Raw genomic sequence first — 20,653 nt, forward strand, 5'->3', positions numbered from 1 at the left:
TATGTCCGATAATGGCTTTTTTGCCGATATTCCGATATTGTCCAACTCTTAATTACCGATTCCGATATCAACCGATACCGATATATACAGTCGTGGAATTAACACATTATTATGCCTAATTTTGTTAAACAATGTAACACATTTTTCCAAAATAAATCCAACTCAAGTTATGGAAAAAAATGCCAACATGGCACTGCCATATTTATTATTGAAGTCACAAAGTGCATTATTTTTTTTAACATGCCTCCAAAACAGCAGCTTGGAATTTGGGACATGCTCTCCCCGAGAGAGCATGAGGAGGTTGAGGTGGGCGGGGTTGAGGGGGGGCGGGGTTGAGGTGGTGGTGGGTGGGGGAGAGCGGGTGGTGTATATTGTAGCATCCTGGAAGATTTAGTGCTACAAGGGGTTCTGGGCATTTGTTCTGTTGTGTTTATGTTGTGTTACGGTGCGGATGTTCTCCCGAAATGTGTTTGTCATTCTTGTTTGGTGTGGGTTCAGTGTGGCGCATATTTGTAACAGTGTTAAAGTTGCTTATACGGCCACCCTCAGTGTGACCTGTATGGCTGTTGACCAAGTATGCATTGCATTCACTTGTGTGTGTGTGAAAAGCCGTAGATATTATGTGACTGGGCCGGCACGCAAAGGCAGTGCCTTTTAAGGTTTAATGGCGCTCTGTACTTCTCCCTATATCCGTGTACACAGCGGCGTTTTAAAAAGTCATCAATTTTACTTTTTGAAACCGATACCGATAATTTCCGATATTACATTTTAAAGCATTTATCGGCCGATAATATCGGCAGTCCGATATTATTAGACATCTGTAATGTAAATGTGTTCATCAGTTAAATAGGAGTCTCCTATGCAGCATTTTTGGTTAGTACTTATTTTTCTAATTAGCCTAACCCAGGGGTCGGCAACCTTTACCACTCAAAGAGCCATTTTGACCCGTTTCACAAATTAAAGAAAACAATGGGAGCCACAAAACTCTTTTGAAATTTAAAATGAAATAACACTGCATATAAAGTTTTTTTTGCTTTGTGCTATGTATAAACAAACTATTATGGGTTACATTTATGACATCAATGAACGACTGCAGAGAAAATGAATTACAATTTCTGCATGCAACAAAACGTTTTTAACTCCGAAAAAGACGTCGGGTTGAAGGTTAAGTAAAATACTTAATGTCTATTTAAGTCCTCCTTGTAGTAATGAAAAAACAAAACGGCGAACTTAAATTATCCACTGGCAGAGAACCAAAAATTCCGTCCTCTCTCTCTGTGCCGTCATCCTTTTACTGGCGCCGTGCAGTCAGCTGCCAACCTGAATAATAAAATGTCTATTTCACTGAACAATTAAAGAATGTGAATACATGCAAAATTATAGTAAATTTAAATATTTATCATACTTGGTCAATGTGATTTCTGCTCCTGAACTGCAGCGCACAGCGTCTCCACATCAGGACTGTATGACGTCACCTTTATCTTCACACAGGATTGTAAGCTCTCATCTGTGAGGCGTGTGCGATGTTCATACTTGCCAACCCTCCCTAATTTCAGTGTATCTCCTGAAAATCTCCCGGGACAACCTTTCTCCCGTATAGTGTTCTGTGGTTACTTTTTGGTTGGCCAACGGTTTATGTTGTATTGCGCAGAGAGAGAGAGAGACAGGCAGAGAGAGAGAATAAAGCTTGTGCGTGGCCGTGGGTGTGTCCCGAGGTTTGACAAGCAGAGCGCAAGGATGGCCGTGACAAGCTGAGCCGCATCAGAGTGATCAAAGAGCCGCATGTGGCTCCGGAGCCACGGGTTGCCAAACCCCTGGCCTAACCTAAGCCTAAGGTTTATGTGTTAAATATATAACACATCTTTGTGATTAACACATGGTGTCATACCATTTTGACTAAGTACTGAACTGTAAGAAGGTTAGATATGATCATTAAATATAAGTAAAATCAAGAGTAAGATAACTAATTCAGTGTTAATATTTGAGTGGGACCCGGGACCCTTTGTAGTGGAAAAGTTGGGCCCCAAGATCAAAAAGTTTAAGTAACCCTGCTTTAGTGTACGCAAAATTCTGTGCATGTAGCGATAATGATATTTTATGTACTCTGACTTTTTTTGTACCCCCTATAATGTTCTTTAATGATTTCACATTTTTGTGTTTAGGGGAGGTTGGCTCGGGGAAAACCACCTTGGTTGCCAAGCTACAAGGAGTTGAAGAGTACATGAAAGGGCGAGGTCTAGAATATCTCTACATCAGTGTCCATGACGACGACATCGATGGTATCAAACAGTAATTAATTTTTTTTAGCAATTTCATTTTATGTCTGCTTGTTTTTGAAATAGTGTTTTTGTGTTCAGACCATACGAGGTGTAACGCCTGGGTGTTAGACGGAGACCTTTACCACAAAGGTCTACAGGGGGTGGCTGTGCCGGTGGATGCAATCAGCAACACGTTGCTGCTGATAACGGTTGACATGTCGCGGCCGTGGAACGCCTTGGACTCGCTCCAGAAGTGGGCCGCCGTCGCTAGGGAACACGTCGACAAACTGCGGGTCCCCCCGGAAACGCTGCGGGAGCTGGAGCTCAGACGTGAGTCATGCTGCCTGCGGTCGAAGGGAAAATGGATAGACGGCTTCATTTTTGAAAAAAAAAGACTTTACAAGAAACTATATGACCCCTCTAGACGCTCTGCGACCCAGGGTATAAGATCAGCTAGTTGATATATGTGACCCGTGCTGGCAAAATGAGTCAGAATACGCACAGGCTAATTTTGACCTACAGGCAAATAAGTGAAAAAAATGTATCTTGGTTGAAATTGAGATTTTCACAAAAATGAGTCCATAAAGCCACAATCTAGCGATCCCAATCATCGAAATAGCAAGAAAACATCTTAAATCACCATTATTTGAAGGTTTTGTACGAGGTATGTCTTCAGAAATGAGTCCTTTGTGTTAAAATTCCTTGAGAAAATCAAGTGTTTTCAACGCTCACTCGCGGCAATAAGGGGGAATCCCCCTAGCCATATTTGGAATCATTGTGACGCCAAGTTTACATACTTTCTAAAAATGAGCATGGAATTCCCGATGACACCATTCTGAACCAATATAATTTGAGTTTTTAAACCTGTCCCGACGTAAACAAATCCGGCTTGTTGCTAACCGGAACACCGGTCGCTGTGAGGCGTACCCTCATTGGTTGAATCACCCCGCGCGGTGCATTGTGGTATCATGGCAGCGCCCTGATGAAAAACAACACAGTAATTTGAGCGGAATATTTGGTGAAAAAAGGTGATTTTCGAACATTTAATTATTATATATATATACGATATAGACGGTATAGCTCGGTTGGTAGAGCGGCCGTGCCAGCAACTTGAGGGTTGCAGGTTCGATCCCCGCTTCCGCCATCCTAGTCACTGCCGTTGTGTCCTTGGGCAAGACACTTTACCCACCTGCTCCCAGTGCCACCCACACTGGTTTAAAATGTAACTTAGATATTGGGTTTCACAATGTAAAGCGCTTTGAGTCACTTGAGAAAAAGCGCTATATAAATGTAATTCACTTCACTTCACTTCACTATTATTTTTGTGGATAAGTTAGACTGTTTTACATTCCGTAATGGATTTAGAAGGTGGAGAGGGTACACAGGCGGTTGCAAGTGCGCTAAATTCACTGCAGTCGGCGAATCTTCTTAGTGCTGCTGGTCAGGAATATTACGGACAGCTGACCAGCTGACAAACTGACCAGTGAACAAAAAAACTGTGACATAACAGTGTTGACATTTTTGTACATAACCGTTTTCAATAGAGTTGAATATATATTTTTCCTTTAGACATGGGATTTGACTTTAATTGTACCAATTTTGGTGTTGCTACAAGGACTTTTAAGGTATGGTTGCTATGGAGTTTTGTTTTGGAACATTCTGTTCTGGAACAGTAAACTTTAAGCTGTTTTTTCTCAAAACGGACCCTCAAACTTGGTCGACTTCAATCGGATGTAACTCGGTCATTTTCTGTCCGATTCCAACAAACCATACATCATTTTGAAGGTCTTTAGATGGAGAATGTGTAAATAACAATAACTCAGTTTTTAAAATTTCCTCATTGTGACTCATTTTGCCAGCACAGGTCACATTTATATATGTATGTTTTGCGTGTAGTTGTAAAGCAGTTCCAGGAGTACACAGAGTGTGGCGAGGACGGGACACCACAGCGGAGAGGCGAGGATGAGGAGAGTGTACTGCTGCCGTTGGGAGACAACACACTCACGCACAACCTGGGTATACCAATGGTGGTGGTGTGCACCAAGGTACACCCACAGACTAATGTCGCTTTTAAGGTTGAATGATAATGTGTACCACCATGGATTGAATTGTTCTTGTTGTCCGAGCGTATTTGTCCACTGCTTATTTGTTCCACAATGTCCTCCACCTGACACCGACCTCTGCGTCCTCGCAGTGTGATGCCATCAGCACGTTGGAGAAGGAGCACGACTACAGAGACGAACACCTGGATTTTATCCAGTCCTACATCAGACAGTTTTGTTTGCAATGTATCCTTCCCAAAGTCTGCATTGCTCCTTTCTGTTTTCTACTCACTGCTTTTCACAAAATACTGACGATCGACAGGTCTACCGATCAGTATCGGACGATTTTTGTGAAAAATATGTGATCGCCATTGCCGATTTATGGCTTTTAATGCCGATCGCAAACGGCGTTCCCCGATGGCTGAAACTTTCTTTTTAGTCCCCCGGCTGACAATCGACTAGCAGCTAATGTGTCTCCATACTAGAGATGTCCGATAATATCGGGCTGCTGATGTTATCGGCCGATAAATGCTTTAAAATGTAATATCGGAAATTATCGGTATCGGTTTCAAAAAGTAAAATTGATGACTTTTTAAAACGCCGCTGTGTACACGGACGTAGGGAGAAGTACAGAGCGCCAATAAACCTTAAAGGCACTGCCTTTGCATGCCGGCCCAATCACATAATATCTACGGCTTTTCACACACACGTCAACAGCCATACAGGTCACACTGAGGGTGACCGTATAAACAACTTTAACACTGTTACAAATATGCGCCACACTGTGAACCCACACCAAACAAGAATGACAAACACATTTCGGGAGAACGTCCGCACCGTAACACAACATAAACACAACAGAACAAATACCCAGAACCCCTTGCAGCACTAACTCTTCCGGGACGCTACATTATACACGCCCCGCTACCCCCTAACCTCCCTAAAACCCCGCCCACCTCAACCTCCTCATGCTCTCTCAGGGAGAGCAGGTCCCAAATTCCAAGCTGCTGTTTTGAGGCATGTTAAAAAAAATAATGCACTTTGTGACTTCAATAATAAATATGGCAGTGCCATGTTGGCATTTTTTTCCATAACTTGAGTTGATTTATTTTGGAAAACCTTGTTACATTGTTTAATGCATCCAGCGGGGCATCACAACAAAATTAGGCATAATAATGTGACGACTGTATATATCGGTATCAGTTGATATCGGAATCGGTAATTAAGAGTTGGACAATATCGGCAAAAAAGCCATTATCGGACATCTCTACTCCATACACATTGTGGAGAAGCTTCCTTAAGCTAATAATAATCACTTCCATAATAACTACCTTTCTTTTTAGTAAACCATAAGAGGATGAAGCTAAACCTGTTACACACCGAGATCAAACCAGGAACAGACATGCTAATAGCTATGCTAACCACTAAGCTAGCTTAAACACCACGATATGAGTGCTTAGTAAAATTTTGGAAATTTAGATTGAACCATGTTGCGGCAGAAAGTGTGCAATTATTAACAGGAAATAATGTTATCTGGTGTCAACAAGACTCACTTATATTGCAAAACGATGTGCACCGCCCAGGTTTAAATACTGAAAAACTGTCTTGAGAATCACCTTTTTAAGTGCTTACAATCCATAATGTTTGTGGGGAGGAAAAAACCTTGACAGATTTATCAGACGGAGCGTCTCTTATTTACACATCAGTGAAGGAGATGAAGAACCTGGATGTGCTATATAAATACCTAGTCCACAGACTTTACGGCTTTCCATTCCACTGCCCTGCACAAGTAGTGGAAAAAGATGCAGTCTTCATGTAAGTGTGTACTGTTATGTAAGCTTCATAAGCTCTTATTGACTGCTTCAGCTTATGCCTGCTTGCTGAGTCAAAAAGGCATTTTTAAAATGTTATGTTTTGTTCTCCACTAGTCCGTCAGGTTGGGACAATGAAAAGAAGATTGCAATACTTCACGAGAACTTCCAAACAATAAAGGCGGATGACGGGTTTGAGGACGTAATTGTCAAACCACCAGTCAGAAAGGTAGTGACCTCACTGAGTGCATTATGAAAGGTTGCTAATAGACGCATAACAAAGGCTTGACATTTCCTATCGCACTTTAAAGGTTTGAAAGGGCTATTTTTCTGTACAGTAGTGCTTTGAATTGGAACTATTTTTCAAATATCGAACTATTTCTGGTGAAGGCCTATGCATGACTTGCAAATGCCTCCCTTTGCAAATCATCATCACCTAATTTGCATAATTGGCTATGACGCACGTGAATTTTTAAAAATTTTTTACGAAGGCTAAAAATATGCTACACGTATATTTAAAGACATCTTTGTATTAGTTATTGTTAGTTATGAACATTATTCCTTTTTGCTTTATTTTTCGTTTTGCTGGTTTTTTAATATATTTTATTTCTACAATGTGCCACAGGCCCTTTAAAAAATCAAGCTCAATTGGTTCTACTACCAAACGAGTAACTCCAAACGCTTTCACAGTATCTCAAATCAACCCCGCCCATTGAAATTAATTTAAATTAACTCAAAATGCTACATGATTTTTCAAAGGAAAAACATTTAGATAGGGAATATTGTTTAAAACCTCTTAAGGCCCAAGCTGTTTGTTTACATGTTTTTTTTATTTCTCTTTGCTATTTGGGCTTATTGGACCCTAATTAGAATAAAAACTAAGAATCATCTTTTGATATGATGCACTTAGTCCATAAGTACACAAACGTGTACTACATGTTTAATGACATGCTAATTCTCATTTTAAAACTTTTTTTTCCAAATTCCGTTGTATGTTAAGTCTTCTGACACCACCACATGGCAGTATAAGTGTCCACATAAGCGGCCATAAGACCCCAATTCAGTAGTGTACACAATTTGGAAGTAAGAGCTAAAAGGTGCTGTCCACGCATGTGGCCATTAAGCCTTTAGAGTTAAAAAACAACACGATAGCATGTGCTATAAACAACTGCAGTAGGTTTATTAAATAACATAATATATTTTTTAGCATTTACTTTGTGGAGCGTACTCTTGTAGGTCTCTGTCGTGTAACAATAGGAACTGTTATTGCTTATGTTGCACACGGAGGACGTCTTTGAGTGACGGACTGGAGGTCAGAGTTGACAGCAAGCTGTGGCTGTGTACCAAAGGTAATACTCGATTGTCCAATTTGTGGAGTCGGGACTACACAGGATGAACTGAAACACCTCAATTACATCAGCAGCTTCACAATATTTTCATGCATAAATGTCTGTCCTTTGGACGTGTTTGACTGAATGCCGCTGGAGCTGTCCGGCTGACCCGTCCGGTCGGCTAACGGCTAGGACGGGGGGGGTGGCAATCCGCGGCTCTAGAGCCGTCTTAGCTCCCTGGAGCTTTTTCAAAGATGTATTAAAATAGAATAAGGTTGGGAAAATAGTTTATTTGGTTTAATATAGTTTCGGTAGGACAAACATGACACAAACCTCCCTAATGGTTAGAAATCCCACTGTTTATATAAAACATGCTTCACTGAGGAGAGTATTTTGCGAGCACCGTTTTGTCCTAATTTTGGCGGTTTATGAACTCACCGTAGTTTGTTTACATGTACAACTTTCTCCGATGCTGCCACCAAAAGAGGTGTTTTTGCCACTTCTTCTCTGTCTAATTTTGTCCCACAACGTTTTATGCTGTGCATGAATGCACAAAGGTGAGCTTTGTTGATGTTATTGACTTACGTGGAGGGCTAATCACGCATATTTGACTGCAAGCTCATCGATGCTAACATGCTATTTGGGCTAGCTGTAAGTACGTATTGCATCATTATGCCTCGTTTGTAGGAATATTTGAGCTCATTACATTTCCTTTACTTACGTCCTCTGTGTATTTAATGTATATTTGCATGTCTCATGACACATTATCTGTATGTAATATTGGCTGCATTTCTGATAGTTGTTTGTGTGCCATGTTTTTCCAGACCACAGCAAACATTACCCAGCTTGCAAAGATTGTAATAAATCCATTAGAAGAAAACAGCCTGTTGTTTCCTAGCACTTGGACAAACACATCTATACCATTCTAAGCCAGTAATTTCCAGGAGGTATCTCACCCTCTGAGAAGCCTCCGTTTACTAATGTTTTCCAATGTTGTAAAAAAGTGCAGAATAAATATAACATTTTAATATTTCTGTCAAGGAAGATTTGCGACACACAGTCATTTTGATAGTATGTGCTAATATACAAACTTACATAATGTGATGCCTTCATTATAAGACTTACAAAGGCTCTACATTTTTGCGCCTCCCAGACAATTTTTTTTATTTGTATTTTTGGTCCAATATGGCTTTTAAAACTTTTTGATGTTGCTGACCCCTGGGTTAGGACAGGTTTTTAACTGTTTGTTTCTCTAATTCGGTCATTCGCGTTTTCCTTATGCACTAACTTTCTCAGTTCCGGTGGTTAGAGGGCAGGATTACATCAAGCTGTGAACAGTAACTACTGGTGGGGAGGCTCGTAACTCAGATTATGCTCGCAATTTAAAGCATAACAAAAAGCAGAGAGACAATTAATGAGAATTTTAACATGTTCTAATGTATCATTGATGGAAAAAAAATTGTTTCTTTTGTATTGCATATCACAGAAATGACTAGTCCTAAAAGCTGATTTTATTCAATATAAGCTACTTTTCTTCTGTAAACATTTTTTTTTATTTCCACTAGATTGTACATGAAAAGGAAATTCAAGCTGAAGATGACCAAGTGTTTCTGGTAAAATTGCAGGTAAGCAAATGTTTCAATTAAGGGGTGTTGCACTTTTTTTTTGCAATTTTGCCTATCGTTCACAATCATTTTGAAAAACTTGATGATGGACTTTTTTTTTTTGCGTTATAAAAAGTCTCGCAATTCCGCCTACAAAGTCCTTAAAAAAACATACAAACACCTCTATTGAGGTTTTATACACATGATGTAAGTATATACTGTATGTAAGGTAGTAACAGGCACATTTATAATAACATTTAATATTTACGTAATTTGATCATTTTAAGCATATGCTGTGCTTTAATTAACCTCTTAAGGCCCAAGCTGTTTGTTTACATGCTTTTTTTAAATTTCTCTTTGCTATTTGGGCTTATTGGACCCTAATTAGAATAAAAACTAAGAATCATCTTTTTATGAGATGTACTTAGTCCTTAAGTACAAAAACATGTACTTCATGTGTAGTGACATGCTAATTCTTATTTTTACATTTTTTTCCCAAATTCCATTGTATGTTATACTCTTCTAACACCACCAGATGGCAGTATAAGTGTCCACATAAGCGGCCATAAGACCCCAATTCAGTAGTGTACACAATTTTGGAAATGAGCTAAAGGGTGCAGTCCACGCATGTGGCCACTTAGCCTTTAATTTCAAAAACGCATCACGACATTTACTTTTTTCTTCATCACTGAATATTACTCACTACAGACTTTATGAGAGCCAACAAACATAATAAAACATCACTTACTGTACTATGTCTGCTGTCATTAGGATGCCGACTGGTAGGATTTTCATATATTCCCATTTAGGTGAAGAATGTCTCGGAATCCTCACGAAGAAACGGGGTGGGAGGGTGGAAGGGACCAAGCGTCTTTTTGTGTTGTCCTTGCTAGTTTCGGGTCCTAAATGACTGTCAAAAGTAAATACTGTAATTTCCGGACTATAAGCCGCTACTTTTTCCCCTCGTTCTGGTCCCTGCGGCTTATACAAGGGTGCGGCTTATTTACGGCCTGTTCTTCTCCGACACCGACGAAGAGGATTTCGGTGGTTTTAGTACGCAGGAGGAAGACGATGACACAATGATTAAAGACTGACTTTTCATATACCGGTAGGCTGGTTATTTTGATAACGTACAGGCGAGCACTTTGTATTACTTTGCACCGTTGTATTATTTGTACTCTGCACGAATGCTGTTCGCCATGTCAAAGATGTGAAAGTTTGATTGAATGATTGAAAGATTTATTGTTAATAAATGGGACGCTTTGCGTTCCCAAACAGTCATCTCTGTCCCGACAATCCCCTCCGTGGTAGCAGGAACCCCTATATACTACGGTAATTACACATCAAAACCCTGCGGCTTATAGTCGGGTGCGGCTTATATATGGAGCAATCTGTATTTTCCCCTAAATTTAGCTGGTGCGGCTTATAGTCAGGTGCGGCTTATAGTCCGGAAATTACGGTACCTACTCACACCAGGTAAGAAGCATGATTTATGATATAGAATAAACTTACAAGGAGCGAGGAAGCAGCAGACCCCTCGATGATTTAAACATAGGGACACACGGGAGTGACCACGGCGTTGCTATAAATAGATTGTCTGTGTTAGCGCTTATAATATTAATATCACTAATACTTGGTGAATATTCAAATCACAAAATATAAATGGAGTATTGTTGGAACTTTTTGAATGGTTATTTATCTGATTGTATGGGCGAAATAGTGGAGCTCCCATTGGCTCCGCTGTTAGCAGACTTTTATTTACGTTTATTTAATATCTAAAATGCATCAGAGAAAAAAATCCATCCGTCATGTCTTTCATAATGATTGTGAACGATAGGCAAAATTAAAAAAAATAAAGTGCAGTTCCCCTTTTAAGTCAAGCTCTCAGCCAGAGGGGAGGGTCTCATTCCCCTCTGTGCTATGAGAAAAACACCAAAAAAGGTCAAATAAAGTATTATTTTCATATAATGGCATGCGTACAAAACATATGTGCTCCATGCAAAAAACAGCTTTTTTTACAAAAAATTCAGAGTCTGAATCAATCGGCAAGTGTGCATGTGTACCTATTGTTGTGACCGGGTGAATAATCTACTGTGGCTGGCGAAAACAATAGTGGGGACGACTTTAAGATATACTGTATATTTAAGCAGTACACCAGGGGTGTAACCCCCCCCCCCCTCCCTTCCACACACACACACACACACACCCCGCCCACCTCAACCTCCTCGTGCTCTCTCAGGGAGAGCATGTCCCAAATTCCAAGCTGCTGTTTTGAGGCATGTTACTGTATATATCAGTATCGGTTGATATCGGAATCGGTAATTAAGAGTTGGACAATATCGGATATCTCTACAAATGATATATATGAATGAGGTAGATCCCATCCACATGGTCAATTGAAAAGTAGCTCGCCTGCAGAAAAAGTGGTCTACACTTTCAAAAGATAAATGATGATACTTTTGGAGAGGATGGAGGTGGTTTTGTTCGCAATCTGGGAACATATTCCAGAATTGAACATCTTGCAAACAGACTCAAATGGGTTATAAAAGTGACTGGAGCAAAATCTGCCCCAAATTGACACCAAAACATATCTAATACATCTTATCTGGACCACAAGGAAGTGTTTTAAATGTAGATTTCAAATCATCATAGGTCCCCTTTAAGTTGAATGTTAATGTTGTACGGTTCTTCAAATAAGTGTTTATTTGTCCCCTTTTTTGCAGTCGCTGCTCTCCAAACAGCCTGCGGTTACCGTAGGCCGACCTGTGGTAAGTGTTTGTTTCCCCCTCCACGTTGTTACTCACCATAAATGTGACACACAGTCCCATGTCAATCAAGGACACAACAACCAGAGCACCCACCGGTTCCCCCAGGACGAGCAATCGTTCGGCAGCGGCCAACGTCGCCAACGCCATGCCGCAGTCGGGTACGCCGTGTCATACTGCCGTAGCAGGAGAGGATGTATTTGTGGTAATGTTTGACTTTGTCGGTGTGCCGCAGGTCAGACCAGTGAGGGTGTCTTGGCCAACTTCTTCAACAGCCTACTGACAAAGAAAGCAGGGACAGGAGGACCTGGGACGCCGGGTGGCGGAAACAACACGCCAGGGACTGTACGCAAGTCAGGTGAAGACGTCTACACACCTGCTCTAATGTCCTCTGCTTTATATCATCATCTACGATTCACACCTGCGTCTTTTTGGTTTGACCCATGACTTCCTTAATGCAACATTGCTCCACTTCTGTCCTCCTCGTATCTTGAATGTGTCACACAACAAATCCTGACAATGTCCCCTCATTTTCAACCACACTCATCAACCACAATGTGTGTATGTGTACCAGTCAGAGGATGCTGGCCACGATAAGGTGTGTGTTTATAGCAAGGCATTCTCCGTGTATTGTCGCTCGTCTTTTTTGTTGTTGTGAGTCCATCTCATCGTCATCCAAGCATGAATACTAGAATCAAACCTGCTATGCATCCATTTTATGAGCAACATTGCAGCTTTATGCCAGAGTGTTCATGAAATGGGAATTTATTATCAAAAAAAGAAATAGCTCTAACACAGGGGTGCCCACACTATTACTGCAGGCGAGCTACTTTTCAATTGACCAGGTAGAAGGGATCTGCCTCATTCATATATATCATTTATATTTACTTATTTACGAAGGAGACGTTTTTGTTAACAAGTTAAAGGTTGTAATGATAATACAAGCATGTTTAACACTTATATTCATAAGGACAAGAATATAAGTTGGTGTATTACCTAGGGGTGTAACGGTACACAAACATTTCGGTTCAGTACGGTGCTCGGTTTAGAGGTCACGGTTCGGTTCATTTTCGGTACAGTAGGTAAACAACAAAATATACATTTTTGGGTTATTTATTTACCAAATTTGCTAAATCTTCCACCAAAAATATATTTCTTAGTGGAATATTTGATGTGAAGTAATGGGAACCTTGGATAGGTCAATAATTCATAATAACATTGATTTTGATTCAATATTATGTTTTGAGCAATGACAGTTTGAAAGAAAAAAAAACAGCTTTGTTTTATTAGTCAACATTGCAACTTTTTCTAAATTACATTTAACCTTTAAGCTTTTTTATTTCACTTTTGTTATGTTTTTGTTTATTTTAATAGTATTTTTAGAATGTGCCGTGGGCCTTTAAAACATTAGCTGTGGGCCGCAAATGGCCTCCGGGGCACACTTTTGACACCCCTGCTATAGATAATAAAAAATTAAATGTGATAAATCTATGGATAAAAAGCAGAGCCTGGCGACGCATGCGCGTTTATCATAACTCTCTCGCTCTCTCTGTCTCTGCCCCTCCCTCACCAATGCTGCTGCACGCACAATTTGTTTTGTTTTTAACCCCTTCTTAACCCTGAACGTACATTGAAAACACACGCAACCCTAACTCAAAATGCCAGACATTTGAGGCATTTAAGAAACTCCGCCCTGACAGCTCCGCAAAAGAGGACATGTCCGGTGAAAAGAGGACGTATGGTCAGTCTATCCTAGCCCGTTAGCTGCTAGCATGCCGTGTGTTGTGCCTCGGTGTGCATTGTTTACACAAAGTGCTTTACGCTACTTAATATGTCTGTGTGGAAACTCGTTCGGTACACCTCCGAACCGAACCGGAACCCCCGTACCGAAACGGTTCAATACAAATACACATACCGTTACACCCCTAGTATTACTTGATTCTGATGACTTGCATTGATTGGAATCAGACAGTAGTGATGATAATGTCCACATTTTCAAATGGAGGAGAAAAAAAGTCCTCCTTTCTGTCCAATACCACATGAAAGTGGTTGCTTTTTGCCATCTTATTTGTCCAGCTTCCATATTCGTTTTTATACATTTTACAAGAAATACATTGGCGGCGAAGTCTGTAGCTTGCTAGCTTGTGCACCCTAGCTTTCTGAGACTCTTATTTTGTTAGCACAGGCAGGATGAAGCAGCGCTTTTATTGTGACGATAGGAACTGTGCAGAGTTTTGACGGCGGGTACGGCGCGACAGTCTGTTGAAATAAAAAGTGTTTCTCGCCTTCCTGTCGGCCGTTTTTTCTTAATAATGATCTGGCAGCAGCCAGCGTCATCTCACAAGACCCTCGGGTGCCACGAATGTCAATCAAGTGACAAAAGTGACGTCTTGGTGAAGATTGATGATCGCTAATTTTTAGGTCTATTTTTTTTTGGATGGACTGACACACCCTCCCTCCACCATCGACTGGTAGCTCGCGATGGACGTAATGGGCACCCCTGCTCTAACATATAATAATCCTCACCTTTGATTCCTCTTTGGGAAACAAAGAAAAACATTTGTTTTCTTTTTAAGAATGACATTTTTCCCCACATCTTTGTTTCTTACCAGGAATCCATCAAGCTCCTTCCCTGTTTTTAGGCATGCTGCATTGCACTTGTTTTAACTTTTCCTTTGCCACACATGTTGCACATGGTTCCAATTACGGCTGGCTACAAACAGTTACACTGCAAAAAGTCAGTGTTCAAAAACAAGGGGAAAAAATACAAAAATTAGGGGTATTTTATTTGAACTAAGCAAAATTATCTGCCAATAGAACAAGAAAATGTGGCTTGTCAAGACTTTCCAAAACAAGTAAAATTAGCTAACTTCAATGAACCCAAAAATACCTTTAAAATAAGTATATTCTCACTAATAACAACTGTACTACTATATGAGTACGTATTTTCTATTGTTTCATTGAAAATAAAACAGCAAAGTCCATTTGGCTGTCATATGTTTTAATTATTGGACACAATTGTGTCAATGGCCTAGTGGTTAGAGTGTCCGCCCTGAGATCGGTAGGTTGGAGTTCAAATCCCAGCCGAGTCATACCAAAGACTATAAAAATGGGACCCAGAACCTCCCTGCTTGGCACTCAGCAACAAAGGGTTGTAGTTGGGGGTTAAATCACCAAAATGATTCCCGGGCGTGGCGCCGCTGCTGCCCACTGCTCCCCAAGGGGATGGGTCAAATCCAGAGGACAAATTTCACCACATCTAGTGTGTGTGTGACAATCATTGGTACTTTAATCTTAATCATGATTTTTTTTTTCATGCTTGAAATAAGAAATTATTACTTTAAAAAATAAGTTTTATACTTGTGAGTGTTGATGACAGAGCTTTGCAACAGTTGATATTCTAGTTACAAGCATGTTTTACTCAATGTAGGTCATAAAATCTCAGCAACAAGCTGTAATATCTTACTGAGATCATTTAGGACCAAAACACTTAAAACGATCTGCTTAGTGAGAAGAATTATCTTATCAGACAGAAAATAAGCAAATATCACCCTTATTTGAGATATTTAATCTTACTTAGATTTCAGTTTTTGCAGTGTAGTGCTGGTATATGATTTACTGTAGTACTTCTGAACAGGCTTGAAAGATAAACCGAGAGTCTAGGATGCACAATATTTATTTTAAACCTGCTTCTCAAGACCAATACTTTTAACTTATTTATATTCAATTGTTTTATTTGATTTAACTAGTGTGTGCACACCTGAAGGTAAGAAAGACTCAAAGGAAGATTTGACAAAGTGTACGCTAGATTCGTCCTGACCAAATCTAGTACCTTCATCAATGGTAAAGGGCCGGTCATCCATTTTCGTGATGAAATAAAAGATTTCTTTGAAACTTTTTGCACTTTTCAAAAGCTGCAGCCATATGAACAAGTTGATGGGGTTTACTGGGTTGAAGTGTAATGCTCTCCTTGCGGAATGTTTGCGCAACATTTGGGGTAAATAGCACGCAAAAAGTCTTCCTCTGAAACAGTGAAGAAGTCCCACCCGATCGACGCCTTGTTTAATTACAATAAGATCGGGGGAGAAAAGGAGCGCTTGATTTGGTCACCCTAACCCACCCACAACACAGTGTAAGTGATATTGCCTCATTGGAGCATGTTTTTGAATTATGTTATTTGATTTATGGGTTTCTCTTAATTCCTCATATCTATACCTAACGACCAAAAACATTTTTTTTATTTCCACATCTTGCTGTCTGTTGCTTTAGCTGCGGCCAATGGCATCACCTGTTCCATTGCTATTGTATTACTGTCCAAATTGATCATGTTAACTACACGTTCACTATTGATTAAATCTTGCAATGGCGTATAAAGTAGAAAATGCAAATGATAGAATCGCATTCAACACAACACAAGCCTACATGGTTGTAATGTACAGTACAGGCCAAAAGTTTGGACACACCTTCTCCTCATTCCATGCGTTTTCCAATGTAAATTGTCACATCAAAACTATTAATGAACACATGTGGAGTTATGTACCTAACAAAAAAAGGTGAAATAACTGAAAACATGTTTTATATTCTAGTTCAGGGGTCACCAACCTTTTTGAAACCATGAGCTACTTCTTGGGTACTGATTAATGCGAAGGGCTACCAGTTTGATACACACTTAAACAAATTGCCAGAAGTAGCCAATTTGCTCAATTTACCTTTAACTCTATGTTATTATTAATAATTAATGATATTTATCTTTGTGGAAACACTGATCATCTTAATGATTTCCCACAATAAATATATATAGAAACAGATAAATATCAATATGCAACACTTTATTTTTATATTTTCTCTTAGTGCACATTTTTCAAATTGAACATTTTCAAATGATCACTATTAAGACAGTCTTGTGAAATAACAATATCCCATTTTAACTAGCTAGCCACTAACATTTTTTAACAAATCATGAATTACTTTGCACCATGTTTGTACAAATAATAACTCATGTAAAATACAAAAGTCAACTCTCAAATTTTTAAATAAATCATGTCACACTTTAAACTAGACACCAAATCTGTTAGCTGTTTCTTTGTCAGTTAGTGAAGACCAAGTCTTTAAAATATTTTCTTGGATTTTCAAATTCTATTTGAGTTTTGTCTCTCTTAGAATTAAAAATGTCGAGCAAAGCGAGACCAGCTTGCTAGTAAATAAATACAATTTTAAAAATAGAGGCAGCTAACTGGTAAGTGCTGCTATTTGAGCTATTTTTAGAGCAGACCAGCGGGCTACTCATCTGGTCCTTACGGGCTACCTGGTGCCCACGGGCACCGCGTTGGTGACCCCTGTTCTAGTTTCTTCAAAATAGCCACCCTTTGCTTTGATTACTGCTTTGCACACTCTTAGCATTCTCTCGATGAGCTTAAAGCACACCTGTGAAGTGAAAACCATTTCAGGTGACTACCACTTGAAGCTCATCGAGAGAATGCCAAGAGTGTGCAAAAAAAGAGAAAAATTAAAGACCTTCAGTATATCAGTATGTGGAATTAAATGATGGAATGGATTAAGCAAATAAATCAAACAATGTACTAATGTGATCCACTTCAAGAAACTCTTCACACTTAAAAGTGTTTACAAAGTACAAAGAAGAAGAACCATGATAAACATTCTGAATTTATTTCATCCATCCATTATTTCATTCTCAAAATAATCTTACTTATCTCATCATATGAAATATAACTTACTTCATCAATTATTATTTATTTATTTATTTTTATTGTGATTACTTATGGAGTATATTGTAAATAAATTGTGACCAGGAAGTGAACCAAATTTTAGCAACTGCTATGTAAAAGAAAAGGGGTAGGATTAAATAAGCTCTGCTTCTTCCTACTCCTTTTCGAACATGTTGAAAAGAGAAATTGGAAATTGTGATGTACCATGTTGTATGCTTGCATGTTCCAAATAAACTCAAACTCAACTCAACTCAACTCAAAAAGTAATCAGAGCAAAGGTTGGCTATTTTGAAGAAACTAGAATATAAAACATGTTTTCAGTTATTTCACCTTTTTTTGTTAAGTACATAACTCCACATGTGTTCATTCATAGTTTTAATGTGACAATCTACAATGTAAATAGTCATGAAAAAAACAAACGCATTGAATGAGGAGAAGGTGTGTCCAAACTTTTGGCCTGTACTGTGTTGTTATTAAAGATTACTGCACTTTTATCCGTGTCAATGTTTCTCTCAGGACTACTATCTATATGTGGTTGCAGGGGGGTGTTATTATAATGATGTAATCTTTGAACTTGCGTAATAGGCCAGATGCATATAGAAAAAGTGAGTGTGTGAAAAGCAAAACAAATATAAAGCAATTTTCTTCTGTCGCTTCATTTTGGTGTTTGTTTGTTTTTTTGTCACAGGCTTTGAGACAAGATGTAAATAAGGCCTGGGCAATTATTTTGATTCGGGGGGCCAAATTTAGAGAAAAAAATTTGTCTGGGGGCCGGTATTATTTTTAGGAACACTGATACAAAACCTCACAATAATGTCTGATTGAATGCTAAAAACGTTATGACAGACTGCCTTAAAAACGGAATGGAATTTCAATTTTTTTTTCTGAATGAGACACCGAGAATGTGAAAATAAAGAATGTGAGATTTACAATATTAACTATGAACGATAAAACACTGAATATTGACAACATTTGAAAGTCACACCTTCTCTCCATCCACATATACAAACACAGCAAAATATGATCGCCAAGGGTAAAAAAAAAACACCTATCTGATACATCACTAAGCTGTAGAACTTTGTTGTAAAAATCTCCTTCCGCATCTGTCCCTGACACCCACATTTCAGGCTCAGGAAACACTCTGTGGAAACGCTCCCCACCCACACTGCTTGGTGCCTCGTCTGAGCTGCTGTGACTTAAGATGACCATAGCAACTAATTAGATGACCATAGTAACTAATTAGATTACCATAGTAACTAGTATATCATGCAAAAGTGCAGATTCCAACTATTGAAAGACTTAATATAGCAAGACTTACGGTCATTAGAAAACATCACTGCACATCATTATGGCAGCTACACTTTCCAGCTTAAAGATCTAAAAAAAATGATTTGAGAATGTCCGGCGGGCCAGATTGAAAAGCGTAACGGGCCGCATGTGGCCCCCGGGCCTTAATTTGCCCAGGTCTGATGTAAATGCTTGTAGGTGGAAGGGCCGACCGCAGCAACAGGCGCTCATTGAGAAGAGTGATTTGTGCTTTCATTTTAAGGGTCCACTAGATTCGTCGCTGTAGAAAAAAAAAAAAAAAAGGATCTTGAGGAATCTGATTTCTCACCAAGTTAGCAACACTGATCCTTGCTGCTCTGTCTTCTTATTCTCTGGCAGACCAGGTGTATTGTCATGTGTTTATGAGCCATGTGGATGGCCTTCACAAATAAATAAATGAATGTGTGTGAAACTTGAGAAATAGTCCTACTTTAATTAATTATACAAGTAAAACTATTGTTCCATTTCACACCCAGCCCTGATTTCAAACATGTGTAAATGTGCCCATTGCATCTTAAGGACTTGAACATGTGCTCCTACCCTTTATTGTGACTGAGCATGCTCCTAAGTAGGAAGAGGTTACTGCACTTGACTAATTTGTGTGTGTTTCCCTGTGATGGCTGCAGGCTCCAAGCTGGGCCTGAGTGATGTACAAGCAGAGCTGGACCGCATATCCAACCGGGAGACGGACTTGGACTTGCCCAACGCCAACGAGACCCCTGCCACCGACGGCCAAGACACATGAAGACCAACACGCTTCATTCCCCACCGCTCTTCCTTCCTTCCTTCCTCCACCTCAGTCCCCCTCCGCCTCTTTTGCCCTCCCTCTCTATGCTTTGTCTCACGGATATGCAAGGGAACGAGGGGAGTAGGGGAAATGGGAAAAAAAGGACACCTAGTTTTCTCTCCCTGTTATCATTCATCTTCCACGAGGAGAGTTCTTCTCCTCCCCTCATGCCTTCATCCAAACAGTACCCTCACCCTTCCAATCCCACCCACCGTTTTCTTTCCTGGCTGTTACACTGAGGATTTGTCACTGTTGCATACAAGATGGGGATGAGGGACCAATGTGGGAGGTGTAGGCTCGATTGATGATTGGGAATGTCCGCATTTGCTAGCCTGGAAGTGAAGGTGTTTTTATCCATCCATTAATTGTGATGGTTCATGTTTTTTGTTTTTTTTATGCTAGAACCTGCTGAAGGACACGAGTTGAAGAAACTGCACTTAGATACTAGGGATGCTCGGCCAGTGGAGGAAGAGATTCAGAACAAAAATGGATGTCTGAAACATTTTTTTTTAAGAAGGGACAAACATACTTGTGTGTGTGCGTGTGAATGTGTGTGAGTGTGTGTGTGAGTGAGTGAAACTGAAAATGAAGGACACGAGTGCAACATATGTCGGAAGGATTTCTGCCTATTTACAAACCAAAAAGCAAAAAAAAAAAACTATGCTTTTGACACTACACTCTTTGAAAGACACTATTCCCACAAACTAAACATGACAAATATCACTGCATGGTGCACACATTTGACTTTCGGCCAAAGTCCCCTTGTGATACACAGGCGGTGCACTACTACATCAGGCGGGGTGAGCTTTACTTGTACACCACACGCCCGCCGCTGATTCCATACTCACCGCAGGCAGGGAGGAGGGGGTTAAATTATGATGGGGTCATGTCAAGAATGTACAGCCATGGTCTCGCTGATTGGTCCTGTTATTTCAGAGCTCTGTGTTGGCGTTTGTATTATCAGATCTGTCAATCAGTCAAATAAAAGGTGTATTTATTCGGA

The 20,653-nt window shown here is 39.8% G+C and overlaps 1 protein-coding gene across 1 annotated transcript in view; it reads left to right on the forward strand.

The window, feature by feature from the left end:
* LOC133635967 (cytoplasmic dynein 1 light intermediate chain 1-like) overlaps positions 1–20,653 on the forward strand; it is a 32,001-nt gene extending 11,348 nt beyond the window's left edge. Inside the window, exons 3-13 of the mRNA XM_062029493.1 lie at positions 2,163–2,279; positions 2,358–2,588; positions 4,155–4,303; positions 4,453–4,546; positions 5,980–6,115; positions 6,229–6,340; positions 9,008–9,067; positions 11,770–11,814; positions 11,885–11,972; positions 12,047–12,169; positions 19,490–20,653. Of these exons, the coding sequence (XP_061885477.1) occupies positions 2,163–2,279; positions 2,358–2,588; positions 4,155–4,303; positions 4,453–4,546; positions 5,980–6,115; positions 6,229–6,340; positions 9,008–9,067; positions 11,770–11,814; positions 11,885–11,972; positions 12,047–12,169; positions 19,490–19,608 (1,274 nt within the window). The 3' untranslated portion in view covers positions 19,609–20,653. The remainder of the gene's footprint in view (positions 1–2,162; positions 2,280–2,357; positions 2,589–4,154; positions 4,304–4,452; positions 4,547–5,979; positions 6,116–6,228; positions 6,341–9,007; positions 9,068–11,769; positions 11,815–11,884; positions 11,973–12,046; positions 12,170–19,489) is intronic.

The sequence above is a fragment of the Entelurus aequoreus genome, linkage group LG20, assembly GCF_033978785.1.
Source record: "Entelurus aequoreus isolate RoL-2023_Sb linkage group LG20, RoL_Eaeq_v1.1, whole genome shotgun sequence".
NCBI lineage: Eukaryota > Metazoa > Chordata > Actinopteri > Syngnathiformes > Syngnathidae > Entelurus > Entelurus aequoreus.